This window comes from Anabrus simplex, chromosome 6 (assembly GCF_040414725.1).
Source record: "Anabrus simplex isolate iqAnaSimp1 chromosome 6, ASM4041472v1, whole genome shotgun sequence".
NCBI lineage: Eukaryota > Metazoa > Arthropoda > Insecta > Orthoptera > Tettigoniidae > Anabrus > Anabrus simplex.
In genome coordinates, this window is record NC_090270.1 from 229,571,566 (window position 1) to 229,591,668 (window position 20,103).

Sequence of the window (20,103 nt, forward strand, 5' to 3'; positions counted from 1 at the left end):
TTGCTTACTTCTATTAGTCAATTGTGGGAAGATGGAATTTTAAAATTGAACATTAAGAAAACAAAAGTACTAGTATGTAAGAAAAGGAATTAAACTAATAATGAAGAGAAAGGTAGTGGATAAGTGTAGAACAGAGGTGCTCAGCTGAGTGCCCGTTGAGGCTAGCCCAGTGCGGCCGGGCTGACCTAACGTAAATACCGGCAGCTTACGTAACAAGCATACGTCACGGTGAAGCGAGAGAGTGAACACACTTTGCAGGAAAGCGAGGGAGCTCTCCTCCACTACTCACCAACGTGGTGATTGGGATACAATATTTAAAATATAACTCTATAATCGCAACCCAAAAAAAAGACCTTTTCAAGATATTCCGGCTTGAATTTATACTGCGCTCGATATCAACAGGCGGTTTTATTTTCTTATCTGTATTCATTCAGAGAAAACTGACACGTTATAATGTTTGCATTACCATCTACAAAGATACAGGGTTTAAGCGTGCACGCTAAGATTTACAATTCATTGTATGGGAATAATTATTTTCATTTAAAAATTTCCTGTTATTCATTCAGCAAAAGTTTAATTACATAATGCAACAATTATTTTGCACAGTGTGGTAGTGTTGTGTGACTTTCCCTGTTAGCTGAATTTCCGAAAATAGTATTTAAAATTTAACAGGCGTCCGGTGATAATAGGTAGCCTCTAATTGGCGAGAGGGAGTTTCATCACGAGTGACGACATAGATATTTACTATCCAAGATTAAAGTACAACAACAACAAAGTAAATATATCTACCAGGTAGATGCACACTACAAATTTTTAGAATCTCGTGACCAGAAATATTCATTTCAGGCAAGAAATCAGTACAGCCCTCAGTAGCACTCACTACCTGCTTACACAAACTCTCTCTCATTGGTCACATCCATTACACGCGTTAACACATGCACACATCTGAAGAGTGAGGGGAGGTGGAGCAAACGAAGTACGAGGATAATTGGTATGACCGAAACACACGCGGAGGGGAAGGTAATTGCTTCCCCGCCTGCTCACACGTCCCACTGGCTCGACAATGAAGGGACAGGGGAATGAAGGGAGGAACCACACGGCTCCTTCAAGGCAACAGACGTAATGGCGTATATGTCAACTCATTGAGGGTCAAATTCTCCAGTTTCTTTGTAATTCTTGTGTGCGAAGTCTGGCTGAAATGTTAGCGGTCTCGCCTATGACTTCATTATCAAATGGCATCGCGCTCAACCTCTGTAAGAAAGAATGACACTTATTTTCGTCAATATAGGCCCTATTGAATACTGCTAATACTTTTTATCCTCAAAACCCAAAGTAAAAATAATCTGGCATTAAATAATTATGATTATCAAAAACGCAAGGGCGTTTAGAAAACCTTTCCTATGAATCTATTGTCAGCGCTGATAAAACAATTAAATGCCATATATTGGGGTGGGATTACATCGAGCACATTTCATCCCAGTTAAATTACAGTTGTTTTCCTTGATTAGAAAAGCTAGTATAGCCAGAACGTTTAACCATAGAAATATTTTAATCGGTTAGGAGTGACCTCTGAGTGCGCAACGTCGCAGCCACATCTCCTGAAAGAAACACATGTGACGTTGCTTTGGTTACTTCTCCTTCATTCTTAGGGTTGGCCAAAATCTTTGCCCAAACGTTAGGGTACCTGTTTCCTTTTCCACCAGGAATTGTTATGATCGCGATTGTACAGTAAGCCTTCAAATAAATAACCTCATTGATGTTATTCCGGTAAGCATGATTGGATTGTTGGTGAGTTTTTTAGATAATTTAAACCCAACCAACCACAAGCAACAGCTTAGCCACCTTAACTCCTTATTAAATTATAATTGCTTCTAAAGCACGTGTTAAAGAGTAATAAGGAAAACTGTAATTCATTACGTAATACCGTATTTACGCGAATAATCCCCGCACCCTAACATTAGGTAGGCTTATTTTGAAAAAAAAATGACAACTTTGACGCATAAAACCGCATCCCAATTTCGTGCCTCAATTTTTTTAAAAAATATGCGGGTATTATTCGCGTAAACACGGGTATTTACGTGAATAATCCCCGCCACCGTATTTACGCGAATAATAGCGCACCCTAAATTTAGGAAGGCTGATTTTGAAAAAAAAATGCTAACATTGACGCAAGAAAACCCGCATCCCAATTTCGTGCCCCAATTTTTTTTAAATGTGTCTGTATTATTCGCGTAAATACGGTATTTGTGGTTGTAGGTCTAATTCGTTATTGTATCCGGTCAAAATACATAAAGTGTAATGAACAGAAATAACTTATTTCTTACAACGTATATTGAAAATAACGTGGAATTCTGACCTCTGTCTTTCATTATTTTCTGCCTCCATTTCAAACTCGGATATCGCAGCAGTGATCAAGAGTGACTGGGAGAGCTCGTCCATCCTTCATGGCCTGTGACGCAGCCACAACGTAACTGTGGTTGTATAGCATACGCTGCGCTCGTCGCCTGCCAGCCCGCCCACATACATTGTTGTGCGCCCGCGGGACGGAATGCCCAGCGTGAGCACCTCTGATCTAGCGTGATATGCTTGGAGAGGAAGACGCCAAATGCCGTATTTACGCGAATAATACCCGCACATTAAAAAAAAATGGGGCACGAAATTGGGGTGCGGGTTTTATTTGCGTCAATGTTTGCATTTCTTTTTTTCAAAATCAGCCTTCCTAAATGTAATGTGCGGGTATTATTCGCGTAAATACATTAAAAAAAAATTGAGGCACGAAATTGGGATGCGGTTTTTGCGTCAAAGTTGGCTTTTCGTTTTTTCAAAATAAGCCTACGTAAAGTTAGGGTGCGGGGATTATTCGATGACGGGGATTATTCGCGTAAATACGGTACTAAATATAAGCTAGAAAATTACTCTAAATACGCAGAGCATTGTTCGAGGCAGAAGTATGGGGCTCTGCGGATGTCAGTAACGAACTGGATGTAAGAAGTTCAGCAAAGTAATAATGGGGTTACCAGAATATATAGCTAATTAGCTGTAGGACCCGTCGTTGACTGGGTAGGTACTTGATATGTCCAACCCTTACATTGTTCCGCAGATTCTGAGGCACATAAGTGGGCACGTTCTCCCTGTCAGCGGCCTTTCATGGCGAACTCTCTTCCTTAATCTCTGGAGCCCTGTATGGTTTCATTTGATCTCTTCCAAGCGGTGGAAAAGAGCGCCTAGCATTGGGGTAAATATTAAAAAAATATATTGCCAGGTGTCAGCGCGTCGGCCTCTCACCGCTGGATACCGTGGTTCAAATTCCGGTCACTCCATGTGAGATTTGTGCTGGACAAAGCGGAGGCGGGGCAGGATTTTTTCCGGGTACTACGGTTTTCCCCGTTATCTTTTATTCCAGCAACACACTGTATTCTCATTTCATAGCATCTGTCAGTCATTAATAAATCACTTTGGAAGTGGCGACCCCATCGTTCTAACAGCCTATATATGGCTCATTCATACGAGTACATCCCTGACTCGGTCAATGACTGAAAAACAGGTTGTAGGTTTTCATTTTCATTTTATTGCCAGGGGTTCAAAGCCTTCAAAAGGTTTGCCGGAATGTTCTCCATACCAGCTCTTTACAGTCTATATAGATACCGGCTCTTGGACCTTACACTTTCACACGACTGCCACTAACATTTCCCTTAATTTTCACTGTATTGGAAAAAGATATAGAAAAAATCGTCATGAGCTATTTTCGTGCAAATGTAACCGTATGAGTTCTGTGCTTTTGGCCCATTCTGAATCACCCCTCCTGGTGAACGGTTGTGAACAACTTATAACTAAGATCCTACTCGATCTTAATTTGTACTGAAATGGCAAGTTACACTAAAATTCACTCATCCATTTACGGGAGTGCTGTAACAGATGCAGATAAATCCACAGTTCCATAGAATTAGGGGAACATGTTTTTGAACGTATGCCATGCTCCACAAAACAATACCTCACACTCAGATGTATTACCAATCAAACCTTTATTCTGTACCGTCGAAGTATACAAAAGAACATCGATGGATTCGCGTTCATTTTCAGAACACAAACAGAAATATGCAAATAGGGGCGGCAACAAAGTGATAACAGTCCTCCAGGATGGACTTTTATCACAGCTGGAGAGCTTCGGTGTGGTATATGTCCTCCACGAACATTTATCACAGCTTGGCACCTACGTGGCATGCTCCATATAAGTCGGCGGAGGTCACGTTGCAGTATCAGGTCCCATTCTTCAATGAGAGCCAGTTCGAGGTCTTGGAGAGTCTGTGGTGGAACAAGACGCCCACAAATACTTCTGTCAAGCCTATCCCACACATGCTCGTTGGGATTAAGGTCGGGACTCACTGCTGGCCATTCCATCTCTTGAATGTCCAGTTATTGCATGACAGCTCTGGTGATGCCCGCTACATGAGTCCTGGCATTGTCGTGCGTGAGTACGAATTCAGGGCCAACACCGTGTTCAGCAACCTACACATTCTGTAGTAGTATCCACTCGATAGCGATAAAATTACCACGGACAACGACAAGATCTGTACGGCCATCAATACTGACGCCACTCCTCATACACCACAGAACCTTATCCGAATCGGTCGTCTTCCTGGGCAACATTTGGCATGTACTGCTCACCACGGTGTCTCCATACACATTGACGTCCATCACGCTGTGTCAGGGGAAATCTGGAATCGTCTGTGAACAACACAGTTCTCCATTGGCGAAGTTGCCAGTTGACGTGGGTACGGGCAAATAGAAGGCGAGCTCTACGATGTTGCTGCGTTAAACGGGGCACTCGAACAGGACGTCTGGGTCTTAAGGACACTTCTCTTAACCTGTTCCTTACTGTCTGGTCAGACACCGTGACTCCAGTGACCCTCCTGAGGTCTTGTTGCAGTTCTCTGGCAGTTGCTGAACGACGCCGCAACGCACTGATGGTCAGATATCGCTCATCCTGTGGGGTTGTCATGCGTCCACGACCTTGTCGAATACTCCATGTGAACTGGCCTGTCTCGTTAAGATGTCTCATGGGATGTGCTGGTTAACGTACAACCTGCTCAAATGGCTGAAGTAGTCTGTGTACCTCACAACGACACACGGACCCACCGATATTCACTTTGTTTTGAGGGGTCATCTGACAGTTTAATGCATGGTTACGCGTACAGATGGAGTATAACTTCGAATTGACATACCCTGAGTAGCTAAGGTCTCAAGGTATGCTGTATGACCATTGGAACCCCATCTACCAAATTAACGTTCACATACCAGACGTTAAAAACATGTTCCCTAATTTTTTGAACTATGTTTTAAACTGAACTCCACAGAGGTTCTTACAATGAAATCAGTATTCCTGTCAGAATATAATATTAGCCGACTGGAATCTCGTGGTGAAATTCAATGCTATCTTATAAAAATGCTCGATCAAATGAAGAAAGGCACAGTTTCTCAATTATCACGAAAAGTGCTACGCTAGCGTCTTGACAATGGCAAGTTTCAGAGTTGGAATAAGCCGGCCACAGACAGCGGTGAACACATACAAATCGGTTAGCTGCGACGAACTATATTTTGTGAGTATTTTGTTTTTAATTACAGAAAATAAAGGTAATAATTAGCTGATAAGACAACAGGGCTTGTACAAATTTGTTTTAATAATTCCTTGTTTCATCCGGCTAAAATGGAATAAAAATATAATGTTTTCTCCACAAAGTGAGGGGAGGGTGAAAATGCCCCCTCCCCCCGCTCGCTCCTCTCCCCCCTAATCGTCTTACTGTGTAACAGCGTGTGTATGTCTTCACCTTCACAAACTTCGTCCTATAATAAAAATAGCTAAAAATAGTTTCCTCTACCGTCTATATTTTAAAATAATGAGACTCCAAGAACGTTACATTTCTGGGCGCGTGGGTGAATAAAGTTCACCAATTATTGGCGATACGTGCATGTCAAAGTCGACTAGCGTGTCACATAAAACTTCCTGAACAGATGAAGCTACACTGGGAGTATCGATAAGACTTCGTCTGAGGGTATTAGTAGCGAGTTGGCCGTTACTCTAAGAAACTAGTGACTAGGGATGATAAGCGCAGGTTGGTGAACGAAAATCACCAGCTCCACCGGTTTAGGGTTTTAACGGTACTGTAGCCTACCATGTACGAATAAACTGTCATTGAAAGATGATTCTCCATCGAGATGAAACCGTGGTCAGAACATGAATTAAATTAATTTCACCTGGAGTGGAAAACTTCTTTCCCGCGAAAGTGAACTTCGGCTTTGAGACCTACCAAACAGTATTTCTGCTTACTCTCATGGCTCTAGAAGTACGCTCCTGAACTTTGTAGAATGGGAAACTGTACAACTGGCCACTGATTAGCTAACGAAGATAAACTAACAACAATAATAATATTCGGGAAACACACACGTAAAGCAATAACAATTAACACAAAACCACTCCGCATGATATCACAAAAGCAACGGAGAGCAAGCTAAGTCACGTGGCGGTAACTTCCTTAAAATCTGGCATCGCTGGGGTCGTTGTCATGTCAAAATTCCATTTTGAACAGCGTTAATAAACTTTCTCTCACTGAGCTCGATATCTGCAGTCGCTTAAGTGCGGCCAGTATCCAGTATTCGGGAGATAGTAGATTCGAACCCCACTGTCGGCAGCCCTGAAAATGGTTTTCCGTGGTTTCCCATTTTCACACCAGGCAAATGCTGGGGCTGTACCTTAAGGCCACGGCCGCTTCCTTCCCACTCCTAGCCCTTCCCTGTCCCATCGCCGCCATAAGACTTATCTGTGTCGGTGCGACGTAAAGCAACTAGCAAAAAAACAAAAACAAAAAAAAACTTTTTCTCGCTGTTAGCGCTAAATGTCAGACTCTAACTCTCGTGGGCCTTTCTTTCTTTCTTTCTTTCTATCTTTATTTCTTTCTTTCTTTCTTTCTTTCTTTCTTTCTTTCTTTCTTTCTTTCTTATTCCGTTTACCGTACAGGATTGGTTTTCCCCTCGGTCTCAGTGAGGGATCCCATCTCTTCCAAATGTCATTCTTTTAATGAATTAGCAGGCGGAAAACTAGAGACTGGAAGGAATAGAAAAGGAAGAAGGGGGGGGGGGCGAGGAAGTGGCCGTGGCCTTTGTCTGGAGAAGTGGAAAACCATGGAAAACCACTTCGAGGATGGCTGAGGTGGAAATATTCTCATTGGACCTCCCGAGGCTGAATGGACCCCGTTCCAGTCCTCGTACCACTTTGTGGCAGAGCTGGTTATCGAACCCGAACCTCCGAGGGTGGCAGCTAATCATTGCACTAACCACTACACCACAGAGGTGGACGCATAATCAATTTGTCAGGAGGAAAATCACAAGGATTGATTGACACATTGACACGAGACTTTGTGTTACGGCAAATGTCATTCCTTTAATGAACTAGCAGGCGGAAATGTACATATCAGAAACTGAGAGAAGACAGGCACGATTCGTATGACTAGCGAGATGTTTCTTCTCGCTTGAAAAGAAATATTGATTTGTGCCACCTCTCTGATCTTCAGTTGTTCAGTTAACTGGAGGCTCTTCTTTCTGGTTACCAACCACATTTGAACTTGTTTAAGATTCAACATACTACAGTGGAAAACAGTTTGTTACTGGAACAAAGGGATGTAGATTCAAGTAGCTATTCCAGTTCACAGGACTGAAGTATTCGTTCTCTCCTATCACATGTATACGCATGCACAGTAATGGTGTCCCGACGTAAACAATCAACACTGCCCCACTCAGGTACTGAAAAGGAGGGGAAAGGAGTGAACGGGTAGTCCTGAAAGCCACTCCAGTACTAAAAAGTATTGCTGGGGACGGAGCGGAGCGGAGCAGTTGTTGTGACGTCATCACCCGGTAGTACCGAGGGAACTACCGAGTGAATGTCCTGACGCGGGACGTTTAAACACGTTATAGGTATGGCACTGAGAATATATTGCATTCCCCTATTAATACCCTTCTCTCACAACGTAACAACTATAAATAACTGCATATATATTCACTAGAATTGTTACATACGGAACTGCTAGGGAGTAGGAGGTAGTATGTGGAATAAATATTAGTAACTCGTATAGTTAACTCATTCGAATAGTAATACAAAGTATGGCGCATACCTACCGAAAGGGTTTGTATACAAGGGGATTGGAGGTTAACAGAAAAGTAATGTATTAACAATTATTTCGTAAGTTCATGTGATACGGTACACTGTTAATGAGAAGAATAACCTGAATATAAAGAATCTTATCAGAATATAATGAAAAACACTGACATAATTTCATCTACAGGATGACAAAAGTAATTACGTAAATGAACGTTTACTGGAATGTCCCTATTTGCAAATGTGATTAAAAAACATATTTGACAACATAGTACTACACGTCCCAATGCCAAACAGCTATCAGTAGAATGCTTCTATAAATACAGATATTATATTATATTATATTATATTATATTATATTATATTATATTATATTATATTATATTATATTATATTATATTATATTATATTATATTATATTATATTATATTATATTATATTATATTATATTATATTATATTATATTATATTATATTATATTATATTATATTTGATGTGCCACCACCCGTCGCGTATGTGCGGCCACAAAATTTGCATTTTGCGTGTTTCCTATTATCAGTGATGTCAAAAAAAACTGCCAGGCATCCGACAGTTTTCGTGGCATTTGTGGAACAACGTTCTGTAAAAATTTCTTTAAATTCCTTTAAATGTTCTAAAAATATAACTACTATCTACTAATATGTTTAAATATCACACTAACACCACAAATAATCTAACAGACTTGACATTATCTACAAAACATAACAAGCGTAGGAAATATATACGTACATTCGAAACACACAGATTGAATACAGGTACTTTCGTACGTGTGTTGTGCGCTACACTGTGCTCAGGTCCTCCGCGAGTACTCGCAGTTGTAAGCGGAGGGGATCGGTGGTGCGCTCTACCGCTACAACCGGATTACTCATCGTTATTACTCGCTCCGTCCCCACCTCTACTAAAAAGGAGGGAAGGGAGTGAAGGGGTAGTGTTTGAAGGCCACCCCAGTACAGAAAAGAAGGGAGTGAACGGGTAGTGCTGAAGGCAAACTGTGTGTATTGCTATACATTCACCACTGTGACCATTTCTATTACAACAGTCTGGTAGCGGGATGTCTATCTGCAGCAATGCGTTAAGCGAGAAGGTGGAGGGATACCATATCTGTGCACGAGTGTACACTGATGTTTTATTTTCCTCTGTTCTGCAGTATGGTCTCTACTCGGCCATCAGCGGAGGTTTCGTCTACATCATCTTGGGTACCTGCAAAGACGTTAGTATTGGGCTGACAGCCCTTTTGGCCTTGCTCACGTCGACCTACACCCGCAACACAAACCCAGACATGGCGGTGTTGCTCTGCTTCCTGTCGGGCTGTATTGAGTTGTTGTGTGGTGTACTACAAGTGGGTAAGTTGACTCAAATGCTCTGAATTTACATTCCTTTACATTGTAGATGCAAGATCCTTGTGTAGTCATGTTAAATATAGTCTTAAGCTTATTGCTCACGGTAAAATGTTTCGTAAAATTTGTTGTACAATTAATTTTATAAAAATTTGGTGAAAACAAGTTGTTGCTCACGGTAAAATTATTTTATAAAATCCGTTGAAGCATCAGGATGGCCATATATGAACTCACTCCTGAACTAGGATGTGCATGTGCTGCCATCTATCGATAAACTTTTAAACCAAGAATCAGCTGTTCAACTTACAGTGTGTTTGAGAGTAATGCTCCAACAAACAAAGCAAAACTTGCTGCTTTAGCTGCAATTATGTTGTACAGTGGTAAAAAGGAAGAAAAGAAATGCCAGGAAATGCTAGACTCGGGTTGGATCAAAAGAAGAGAAGAAGGTAGAGGATTGCTGTCCTTGGTCGAAAATTAGTTGAGGTTAGAAGACCAGCATTCATATAAGAATTTGGCGATTGTGTTTTCTGCCCCTCTTCTTGCATTTGTGTTGTGGTAAAGTGGCGTTTTAACTTCGTACAAACAAAGATATTTCTGGTATTCGTCCATTAAAACACTAACAGCTTCCTTAGTCCACACGGATCCTGCCATTTTAGAAAGAAGTGTTTGTTTACAATCGAGCTTCACAATCTTCTCACGACGTAGCGCCAGTATCATCATGATGTCAGCTTCGCTGATTGGTTCATTCCATAAAATGAATTTTACGGTGTAGAACATGTCTCATTTTACGAAAAGTTTTATAAAAGATTTTATAAAACTTGAATTTGACCGTGAGCAACAGAAATTTTATAAAATTAAATTATTGTACAATAAATTTGACAGAAAATTTTACCGTGAACAACAGGCATTATATTGAAAGGTGCGTGCTCAACAGTTCTCCGAGGGAGGTCGGTTTACTGCTTGCCTGGGTGGGGAGAAGGGAGTAGCGGATATGGTTGTCATGAAAACGTGGGCATACCCACTGCGGTTACCGTAGAGATGAGCCTGGTGGCCGGCTCGTGTTGCTTGGAGTAGCCAAACCTCTCATTTCTGAGTTACGTACACAGCTGTCTGAACGAACAGGTGAGCCGGAAGCAAAGGAAAGGAGAAAGGAACTCAGGAATGAGACAAAACCACGCACTTACATGTGCAATCCTTCTCCTTCCAGATCTGTCAAAACGCTTCTTTTGATATTACGGGTATAGTGACTGTCCGGCTCGGCGGCTAAATGGTTAGAATGCTGGCCTTTAGGCCAAGGGGTCCCCGGTTCGATTACCGGCCGGGTCGGGGATTTAAACCTTCGTTGATTAATTCCAGTGGTTCGGGGGCTGGATGCGTGCCTCGTCTCCAGTAATAGAATTCATCATAGGTACGGCGCCATTCTGACAGACACTCAGGTCACCTATCAGGTGTCAACTCGACAGACCTGCACGAGGCCTCGCCGGAGGTCATACGCCATTATTCCTTGGATTAAGGCGACACTCCGGAGATAAAAATATATTTTTACCTAATGCATGGATATTCACGAAACTTTGTGGGAATGTAATCTACATAAAAGTAGAGATATCACGAACATTTCTTTCATATACAATTAATAGTTTTTCAAAAATAAATTTTTACTTTTGAAATATTTAATTCCATTTTTCATTAAATATAATTAACATGTTGATATAAGTTCGTAATTAGGTCGATAATACTTCTTTTAAAAGCGCTACGTATCGATTTTTATGTACATAAGTTATAGGGTATAAGGAGTCCGACTCGTTGGCTGAACGGTCCGCGTTCTGGCCTTCGGTTCAGAGGGTCCCGAGTTCGATTCCCGGCCGGCTCGGGGATTTTAACCTTAATTGGTTAATTCCAATGACACGGGGGCTGGGTGTATGTGTTGTCTTCATCATCATTTCATACTCATCACGACGCGCAGGTAGCCTACGGGCGTCAAATAGAAAGACCTGCATCTGGCGAGCCGAACTCGTCCTGGGATATCCCGGCACTAAAAGCCATACGACATTTCAGGGTATAAGGAGATATATCGTACTAGGCCTAAAGTTTGTGAAATTTTTACGTTCTAAAATTTTGGACTTAAAAATCCCTACTACTTGAAAAAATGTTGCAATCAAAAATTCCATAAATGGGTTTCTTAATATAGCTGTTATACACATGTCATACAAATTTTGTTACATTTGAAAGAATATTATGGGAGAAAAATGGTATTTAAATGTAAAATTACAATTGGCAAACAAAGCATTATTACAGTGATAAATTGTTTGAATTCAGCGGAATAACTTAGTGACAAGAAAAAATAAACCCGATCCTTTCAATTTCAGTCATAAAAAATCACCCAAATGACAAAAATAATGATTTTTATATCCGGAGTGTCGCCTTAATGAACGATTTTCAGTACGATACACTTATTATTCTACAGCCACTTAAGTTTAAATGTTAGTCTTTGGTGCTCTTTACGTCTGGCTATTTCATCCAGTTGGCTGGCATTCTAGAGTAATAAAGAGAAAGAAATGGCCCATAGTGCAACAGTCCCGAAGGGCCATGGCCCACCAAACGACCGCTGCTCAGCCTGCAGATTACGAGGTGTCGTGTGGTCAGCAGGACGAATCCTCTCAGCCGTTATTCTTGGCTTTCTAGACCTCGGCCGCCATCTCACAGTCAGATGACTCCTCAAGTGTAATCGCGTAGGCTGAGTGAACCTCGAACTAGCCCTTAGATCCATGTGAAAGTCCCTGACCTGGTCGGGAATCGAACCCGGGGTCTTCGGGTAAGAGGCAGGTACGCTACCCCTACACTGCGGGGCCGGCAATAGAGAAAAAATTGAAATTCTAAGTTCCCAAGGAGGGAATTCGATATTTTCCACCAATAGAGCATGTCAAAAAACAGATCAGTGGGTAGGATCTGATACATCCCACTCTAATGAGTCTAGAGTTAGACCTAAGACGAAACGCTGGTTAGTAGAGCAAACGCCTGAAAAGCCTTACATCTGATCTGTCCATTAAAGAAACCATCAATAAACAACGCATCGATAGAAAATATACTTCGAAAGTAAATCTGTAAAAAGTTTGCATCTTGTGGTACTTGCAGAAGTACTTGTTGGGATTGAATCCTGCGTTCCCTGAACAGCAGACAGGTTCGACAGAAAAGTCACCGTTTCTCTTTTATCAGCCTTCACTTTCCTCTCTGAACGTACGGCACAATCCTTTTTCTTGTCCTCTTGGGTATCAGTGATTTGTAACTGCCGGTTGAGAGTCAGCGTCAGACTCATTACCATCATATAACTGCTCGTATATATCACCAATATGCATGCTGTGGCTAGTAGACGTCATGTTAGTGCCAGCGTTCCATAGATATCATCGTTCAGGAGAAATGACTTCTGAAACAAATCTACCGTAGAACAATTTTAAGGATTTAAAGAACCGTCTGTCAATTCCCTGCGTATTTACGAGTAATCTAACCCTAGGACAAGATCGAACCGGGTCCGATGCTGGACCTGTATTATTTGTTAGCTATGAACTACAAAACTTAACAGTTTACGAATTACTTGACGTGAATATTTGTCTTGCCCTTAATTCTACGACTTAAAATATTGTTGCGAGTAGCTGCTTCGTGTATCACACTAAAAGTTTCTATAACAGAGTAGACCACCTATTGTACTGCAGAGAGGTATCTGATTGCTGAGACCAACATTTCCCAGACAAACCACCTAACATCCTACTCTGGACATTTTCTGGATTTCTTGAATTCTACCCCGGAGGCACGCGAATTTATAATTTAGACATTAATTTGTAACTTCCTTTTCCCTTTCTTCCTTACTTCCTTCTGCTAATAATAATAATAATATTATACAGTGTTCCCCCTAGGACCTTTTTTAATGGGCGCACGGACCTTCCGTTTTTAGAGACCGCCCGGCTAACATAACCTAAATATTAATATATATTTAAGTCACTGGGCGTTCCAAATTAAAATGAAAATACTGCAAAACTGTTTATTTAAATGATAAATCATTATTTTCAGCATAATTGTATCAATTACATCATAGTTTAAATGTTAAGCTTTACTATCACCTAGTGTCTTGCGCGAGTGGTGTCGGGATTAGCGTGCAATCTCATGCAAACACTCAATTCTGCCTGACGTCACGGCACTCCACACCAACCGAGTAGTAAGCCCCGGTGTTACATTATTATCAACGAGCAGTAGAGCCTCGTTCTTGATAATAACACTAAAATATTTAGGTTTCGGAGTTAATGTTTTCCTCTCTGATATCACTGTTAATGACCTAAAGGGAAATAAATTGAAATGCCATCAAATTCACTTTTACAAAGTATTCCCCGCCCGGCTACACATTCTCGCCACCCGGCTGACGAAAATTTCTGGGGAGAATGAAAATGAATGAAAACCTACAACCTGTTTTCCAGTCTTTGACCGGGTCAAGGATGTAATGAATGAAACATATAGGCTGTTGTTACAATGGGGTCGCCACTCCCAAGGTGATTTATTATTAATGACTGATAAATGCTATCAAATAATTAGGGAGAGTGTTGCTGGAATGAAAGATGACAGGGAAAACCGGAGTACCCGGTGAAAAACCTGTCCCGCCTCCGCTTTGTCCAGCACAAATCTCACATGGAGTGACCGGGATTTGAACCACGGTATCCGGCGGTGAGAGGCCGACGCGCTGCCGTCTGAGCCACGAAGGCTCGACTTCTGGGGAGAATACTGATATAATAATACACAGTTCAAAAAAAAAGTAGGGGAACATGTCTTGGAACGTATGCCATGTTCCAAAAAACAATACCTTACACCCAGGTATATTACCAATTAAACCTTAATTCTTTACCGTTGAAGTATACAAAAGAACATCGATGGTTTCGCGTTCATTTTCAGAATACAAACTGAAATGTCCAAATAGGGGAGAATTCAAAGGGATAACGGTCCTTCACGAGAATTTATCACAGCTTGGCATGCTCCGTATAAGACGACGGAGGTCACGTTGCAGTGTCGGGCCCCACTCTTCAATGAGATCCTGATCGAGGTCGTGGAGAGTCTGTGGTGGAACAAGACGCCCACAAATACTTCTGTCAAGACAATCCCACATATGCTCGATGTGATTAAGGTCGGGACTCACTGCTGGCCATTCCATCTCTTGAATGTCCAGTTATTGCATGACGGCTCTGGTGATGCCCACTACATGAGTCCTGGCATTGTCGTGTGTGAGTACGAATTCAGGGCCAACACCGTATGTAGCAACCAAAACATACTGTAGCAGTATCCACTCGATGTACCCCGCAGCGGTAAGATTACCACGGACGACGACAAAATCCGTACGGCCATCAATACTGACGCCACCCCACACACCACAGAACCTTGTCCGAATCGGTCGTCTTCCTGGACAACATTTGGCATGTACTGCTCACCACGGCGTGTCCATACACGTCGATGTCCATCACGCTGTGTCGGGGGAAATCTGGACTCATCTATGAACAACACAGATCTCCATTGGCGAAGTTGCCAGTTGACTTGGGTACGGGCAAACAGAAGGCGAACTGCGCGATGTTGCTGCGTTAAACGGGACACTCAATCATGGCATCTGGGTGGTAAGGACACTTCTCTTAACCCGTTCCTTACTGTGTGGTCAGACACTGCGACTTCAGTGACCCTCCTGAGGTCTTGGTGCAGTTCTTTGGCACTTGCTGATCGACGCCGCAACGCACAGATGGTCAGATATGTCATCCTGCGGGGTTGTCATGCGTCCACGACCTTGTCCAGCGCTCCTTGTGAACTGGCCTTTGTTCACTGTAGCGATTTCACAAGCGTTAAATAACTGACGGAGGGACACTGAGATCCACAGCAACACGACGAAAAGTCCATCCTTCATGGATCAAATTGACGGCACTTGCGACTTGAACCTTGTTAAGATATCTCATGGGATGTGTTGGTTTACGTACAACGTGCTCAAATGACCGCAGTAGTCTGTGTACCTCACAATGACACACTGTCACCTGACAGTTTAATGCATGGCTACGCCTACAGATGGAGTATAACTTCGATTTGACATACAGTACACTGAGTAGTTAAGGTCTCAAGGTATGCTGTACGACCATTGGAACCCCATATACCAAATTAACGTTCACATACGAGACGTTACAAAACGTGTTCCCCTACTTTTCAACTGTGTAATAATAATAATAATAATAATAATAATATACCGGGCGAGTTGGCCGTGCGCGTAGAGGCGCGCGGCTGTGAGCTTGCATCCGGGAGATAGTAGGTTCGAATCACACTATCGGCAGCCCTGAAAATGGTTTTCTGTGGTTTCCCGTTTTTACACCAGGCAAATGCTGGGGCAGTACCTTAAGGCCACGGCCGCTCCCTTACAACTCCTAAGCCTTTCCTATCCCATCGTCGGTTTGACGTCCCAATTTTGCGGCTTTCGGAGAGGCCAGAATTTTTGTCCAACAGAAGTTCTATAACGCGCAAGTAAACCTACCCACACACTTTCAAATACTATCAGGGTGAACCGAGATCGATCCCGCCTACTTGAACTCGGAAGGCCATCGCTCTACCACCCGAACTACACATCCCGGTCCTTCCTTATTTTGTATATTTGTAACTTCGTGTACTAAGTAATTTAATGCTAATACCATCTTCATCTTTCATTTGTTAGCCTCTGATAAGAGGAAGTTGAATAAAGAATATTTCCCCCTCCCTCTATAAGGTGTAATTGAAAGTAATATTCGTAGCTTGTTACATTGGCAAGGTATAGAGAAAGCTGAAAAATATATTCTCATTTGTTTTAGGGTTCCTGGTGGACTTCATTTCGGTGCCGGTGGTGAATGGTTTCACGTCGGCAGCAGCCATCATCATCGCCAGCTCGCAGCTGAAAGGAATTCTGGGAATACGTTTCCAGTCGGATGGATTTATAGATACTTGGCGGCAGCTGGGAACCAACATCTGGCGGGCCCGTTTATGGGATATGGTTCTGGGTGTATGCTGTATCGTGACGCTGCTCTCTCTCAGGGTTAGTTGATCTTCAGCTTATTTGTGGTATAAATAAAGCTCAGCGAACTTAGCGATGTTAGAGGAAGAGCAGGAGACTAATCGTCAGGTATACGGACACTTCGTGATTACTGGTTAGTGAGACTGTATGTACAGACGATGATCTCGCTTGTGCGGATAGGAGTGTGTTGTCTATACAGTATTATACCGTAGTAAGATATTAGATGCAAGATGCGAAAACCAAATGAAACAACTTCTTTCCATCAAACCCAACAACATGAGTCAGATATAACAACGACATGGAGTTTAATATTTTTGCCCTGTCTTAAAAAATCACTGCTTTGGCCGATATCGAATGATTTTGAGGGATTGTATAATGGTCAGACGTTCTTCCGTAATATCCTATCAAATGCCTTTTCTAAAACAGGAAATACCATGCCAATTGTTTACAGTTTTTCGTCGTGTCTTCCGTTTCGTAGAAGAAATACATGGAAATAATCAGCTGTGCCAGAGTTTTTAATGAAGTCACGCTGGTTTGGTGAGATACTGACCTGTTTCACACTTTTGCTTCGAGAATGCGTTTCAGGATTTTCATTCGATAGTACAATAGGTGGATTTTGTTCATAATTTGAGCAGCAGCGAATGCATCCATTTCCTTTCTAAATTGGAATCGTGATGCTAGTCTGCCAGACCTCTGGTACTTGTCCTTCTCAATGATCCTCAAGAAATCGATTAGCCATGCTGTATAATGTTCTTCAAGAAAATAGCTCGGCCGAAATATAGTTTTATTCGATCAAATAAGCTGGTTAGTCGCACAGACATAATCTAAATGAACTTTGACATCCAGTGCACGTAGTCAAAATCGGGGAACGATGATGTCGTATGGGAAAATATTGTGGGAGTGACCTTTAGATGTCTCCGTTTTTTTTGGTCATCGTCCAGTCATGAGTTTAGGACTTTAGACCTCCACTATTGTACATGATGTGATAATCTTGCTTCTGCTGGTGCCATCATTGTTCCGGCTACTATATCAATGCTGTCTGTGACTTAGCTCTAAGCCAGCTCCTACACGTCTAGCATGAACACTAAGATCTCCACCAATGGAAATAATTTCACTATCATCAATGACCTGGATGTGTGATTCAGAGTCTTCCAAAAATTTGTTACGGTACCAATTCTGTGGGGCAAAGTATGTCAGAACTTCTACCATACTGCTTCCCAAGTTCATTTTTCTTGACATGAGGTGACGAGTGATACGTGCTACTTCGTTGATTATGTAAGCGATGAAATAGCTTATAACTATTCCTATACCAGTGTATGCTTTCCTGCCATTGTAGTTTTGCTCGTAGCCTTTGCGAATTCAATGTGACTTGAGTTTGCACTTACACATCTGGTTTCTTGAACGCAAGCTGTGTCCTCGTCCCTCTGTTTCAAGGAGGCAGTCAGTTCTCTACTCGGCCTGTCACTGTACCGCCGTCGATGACTGCTAGTTGGTCCTTTTGGCATTTTGATGTCTAGCGGCTTTAGCTGACGTCGACCGTATGCGTACTTCTCACAACGATTGGTTGTAGGTAGTGTGCATCACTTGTAGAAGATGATCTAGCATTAAAATCATAATAAATTAGTTAACTACATGTTTGATACAATGAATTGTTTTACTCGACTTACTTGTTGCTGAAACTGTGGTCGCCGAAACTCTCTTCCTTATCTCGGGCGTGGTACCAGTATAGGGTTCCTGGAGAGTACTCTGAGGTGAAGTTAGTAGTTGGTGCTTTTGTTTTCGTTGTTTTAATTACTAGGATTCTACTACAACATTAATAGTCAATCCGTTCTTTGCGGCCATGTATATGTCATACATCTGCTGTTTGGTTTACCTTTCACAGATGCTAGCCAATCTGATAGCCTAGATGATTCAAATTATGTTAATCGATAATTTGGCACATCTCATTTATACACTTAGTTATTTTATTTATGTATTCTAATTCGCTATATTTTAATGATATTAATACATTTCAGAAACTCAAGGATGTGAAGCCCTCATCTTCAGAAGATGGCAAGCCCCCCAGTGGAAGAACGAAAGTGCTTGAGAAACTCGCTTGGTTTATGTCTACCGCAAGGAATGGGATGGTGGTGGTTATCTGCGCTGCGATAGCAGTCGTTTTCCACGGGAAGGACCAGGAGCCCTTCATCTTGACAGGTACGGCGCATACTTAGTTTTCTGTTTTCCTTAATTTCACATAAGAGTATGATTTTTCCATTATTTTCGAATGGCTGAGCTGTGGATATTTCATAGTCATAGGCATTCACGTGCTGGTAAGTATAATGTTGCAGATTTTGGGAACTCAGGTGGCGGAGCAGGCCAATTCTAGAACTACAAGCGCTGTTGTAATACTGGTACATACAGTAGTTCCTTGTTGTCGACTCGTTGGCTGAATAGTCAGCGTATTGGCCTTCGGTTCTGAGGGTTTCGATTCCCGTCCGGGTCGGGATTCTGATTAATTCTTCTGGCTCGGGGACTAGGTGTTTGTGTCCGTCCCAACACTGTCCTCTTCATATTCAGACAACATACCACACTACCAATCACCACGGAAACACGCAATAGCGATTACATACCTCATATAGGGTTGGTGTCAGAAAGGGCATCCGGTCGTAAAACAGGGCCAAATCCACATGTGCGACACAGTTCTCACCCGCGACCCCACAGGTGTGGGAAGAGTGGTAAGAAAAGAATACGACAGTAGTTCCTTGTTGTACGACCTGGTGGCGGTAGTGGCGATTGGTGGGCGGGGGGGAAGGGGGCCAGTCACATCACCCCCCACCACTTTGTGGAGAAAAATTACATTTTATTCTATTTTAGCGACTGAAACTAGGAATTATTAAAACAAGCAATTTGTACAAGTCCTGTTTTCTTATGAGCTAATTATTCCCTTTATTTTCTTTAACTATTAACACAATTATTAGCGGAAATTCGCAAAAAAATTTCGTTCGTCGCGGCTAACCGATTTGTATAGCGCCGGAGAAAGTAGTGGACACTTTGCATGTGGTGTGAGGAAGGACAACAGGGGGGGGGGGGTTTGTGCGCGCGCGCGCGCGCACACACACACACACACACACACACACACACACACACACACACACACACACACACGCGTTTGCCAAGGTCATGGACACTGAGGTATGACTCACCCGCCTGTGGCTCACATTCGTCAGTCTGGCCGTCACTTTAGTGTCTGTTAGTTTCTTAGTGTGTAGTCAAATAATATGTGATTTTAATTGTATAATCACACCGTACATTTGTTTAATTATAATACATGCGTAATACTGTTCCTTTGGTGAAAGTTTTATTCTAGATTATTCAATCAAAATCTGAAAAATCTTTTATTACCGCACTTAAAAGGGTAAACTATCAACCTCTGTCAAAATTCACTGAGTATTAAAAACAATTATGTAGCTTTTTTTCTTTTCAGTTTTGACTTTTGTACCCCACTCCCTACCCCCGCTATATCCCCAAACCAGGAACTTTTTGTTGTCTGCAAA

The 20,103-nt window shown here is 42.1% G+C and overlaps 1 protein-coding gene across 3 annotated transcripts in view; it reads left to right on the forward strand.

Annotated features, from left to right (window-relative positions):
• The window catches only part of LOC136876371 (sodium-independent sulfate anion transporter), a 289,375-nt gene that overhangs the window by 214,005 nt on the left and 55,267 nt on the right, over positions 1-20,103 (forward strand). For all 3 annotated transcript variants that reach the window (XM_067150262.2, XM_067150260.2, XM_067150261.2), the window contains exons 3-5: positions 9,333-9,528; positions 16,368-16,588; positions 18,583-18,763. In XM_067150262.2, the coding sequence (XP_067006363.2) occupies positions 9,333-9,528; positions 16,368-16,588; positions 18,583-18,763 (598 nt within the window). The remainder of the gene's footprint in view (positions 1-9,332; positions 9,529-16,367; positions 16,589-18,582; positions 18,764-20,103) is intronic.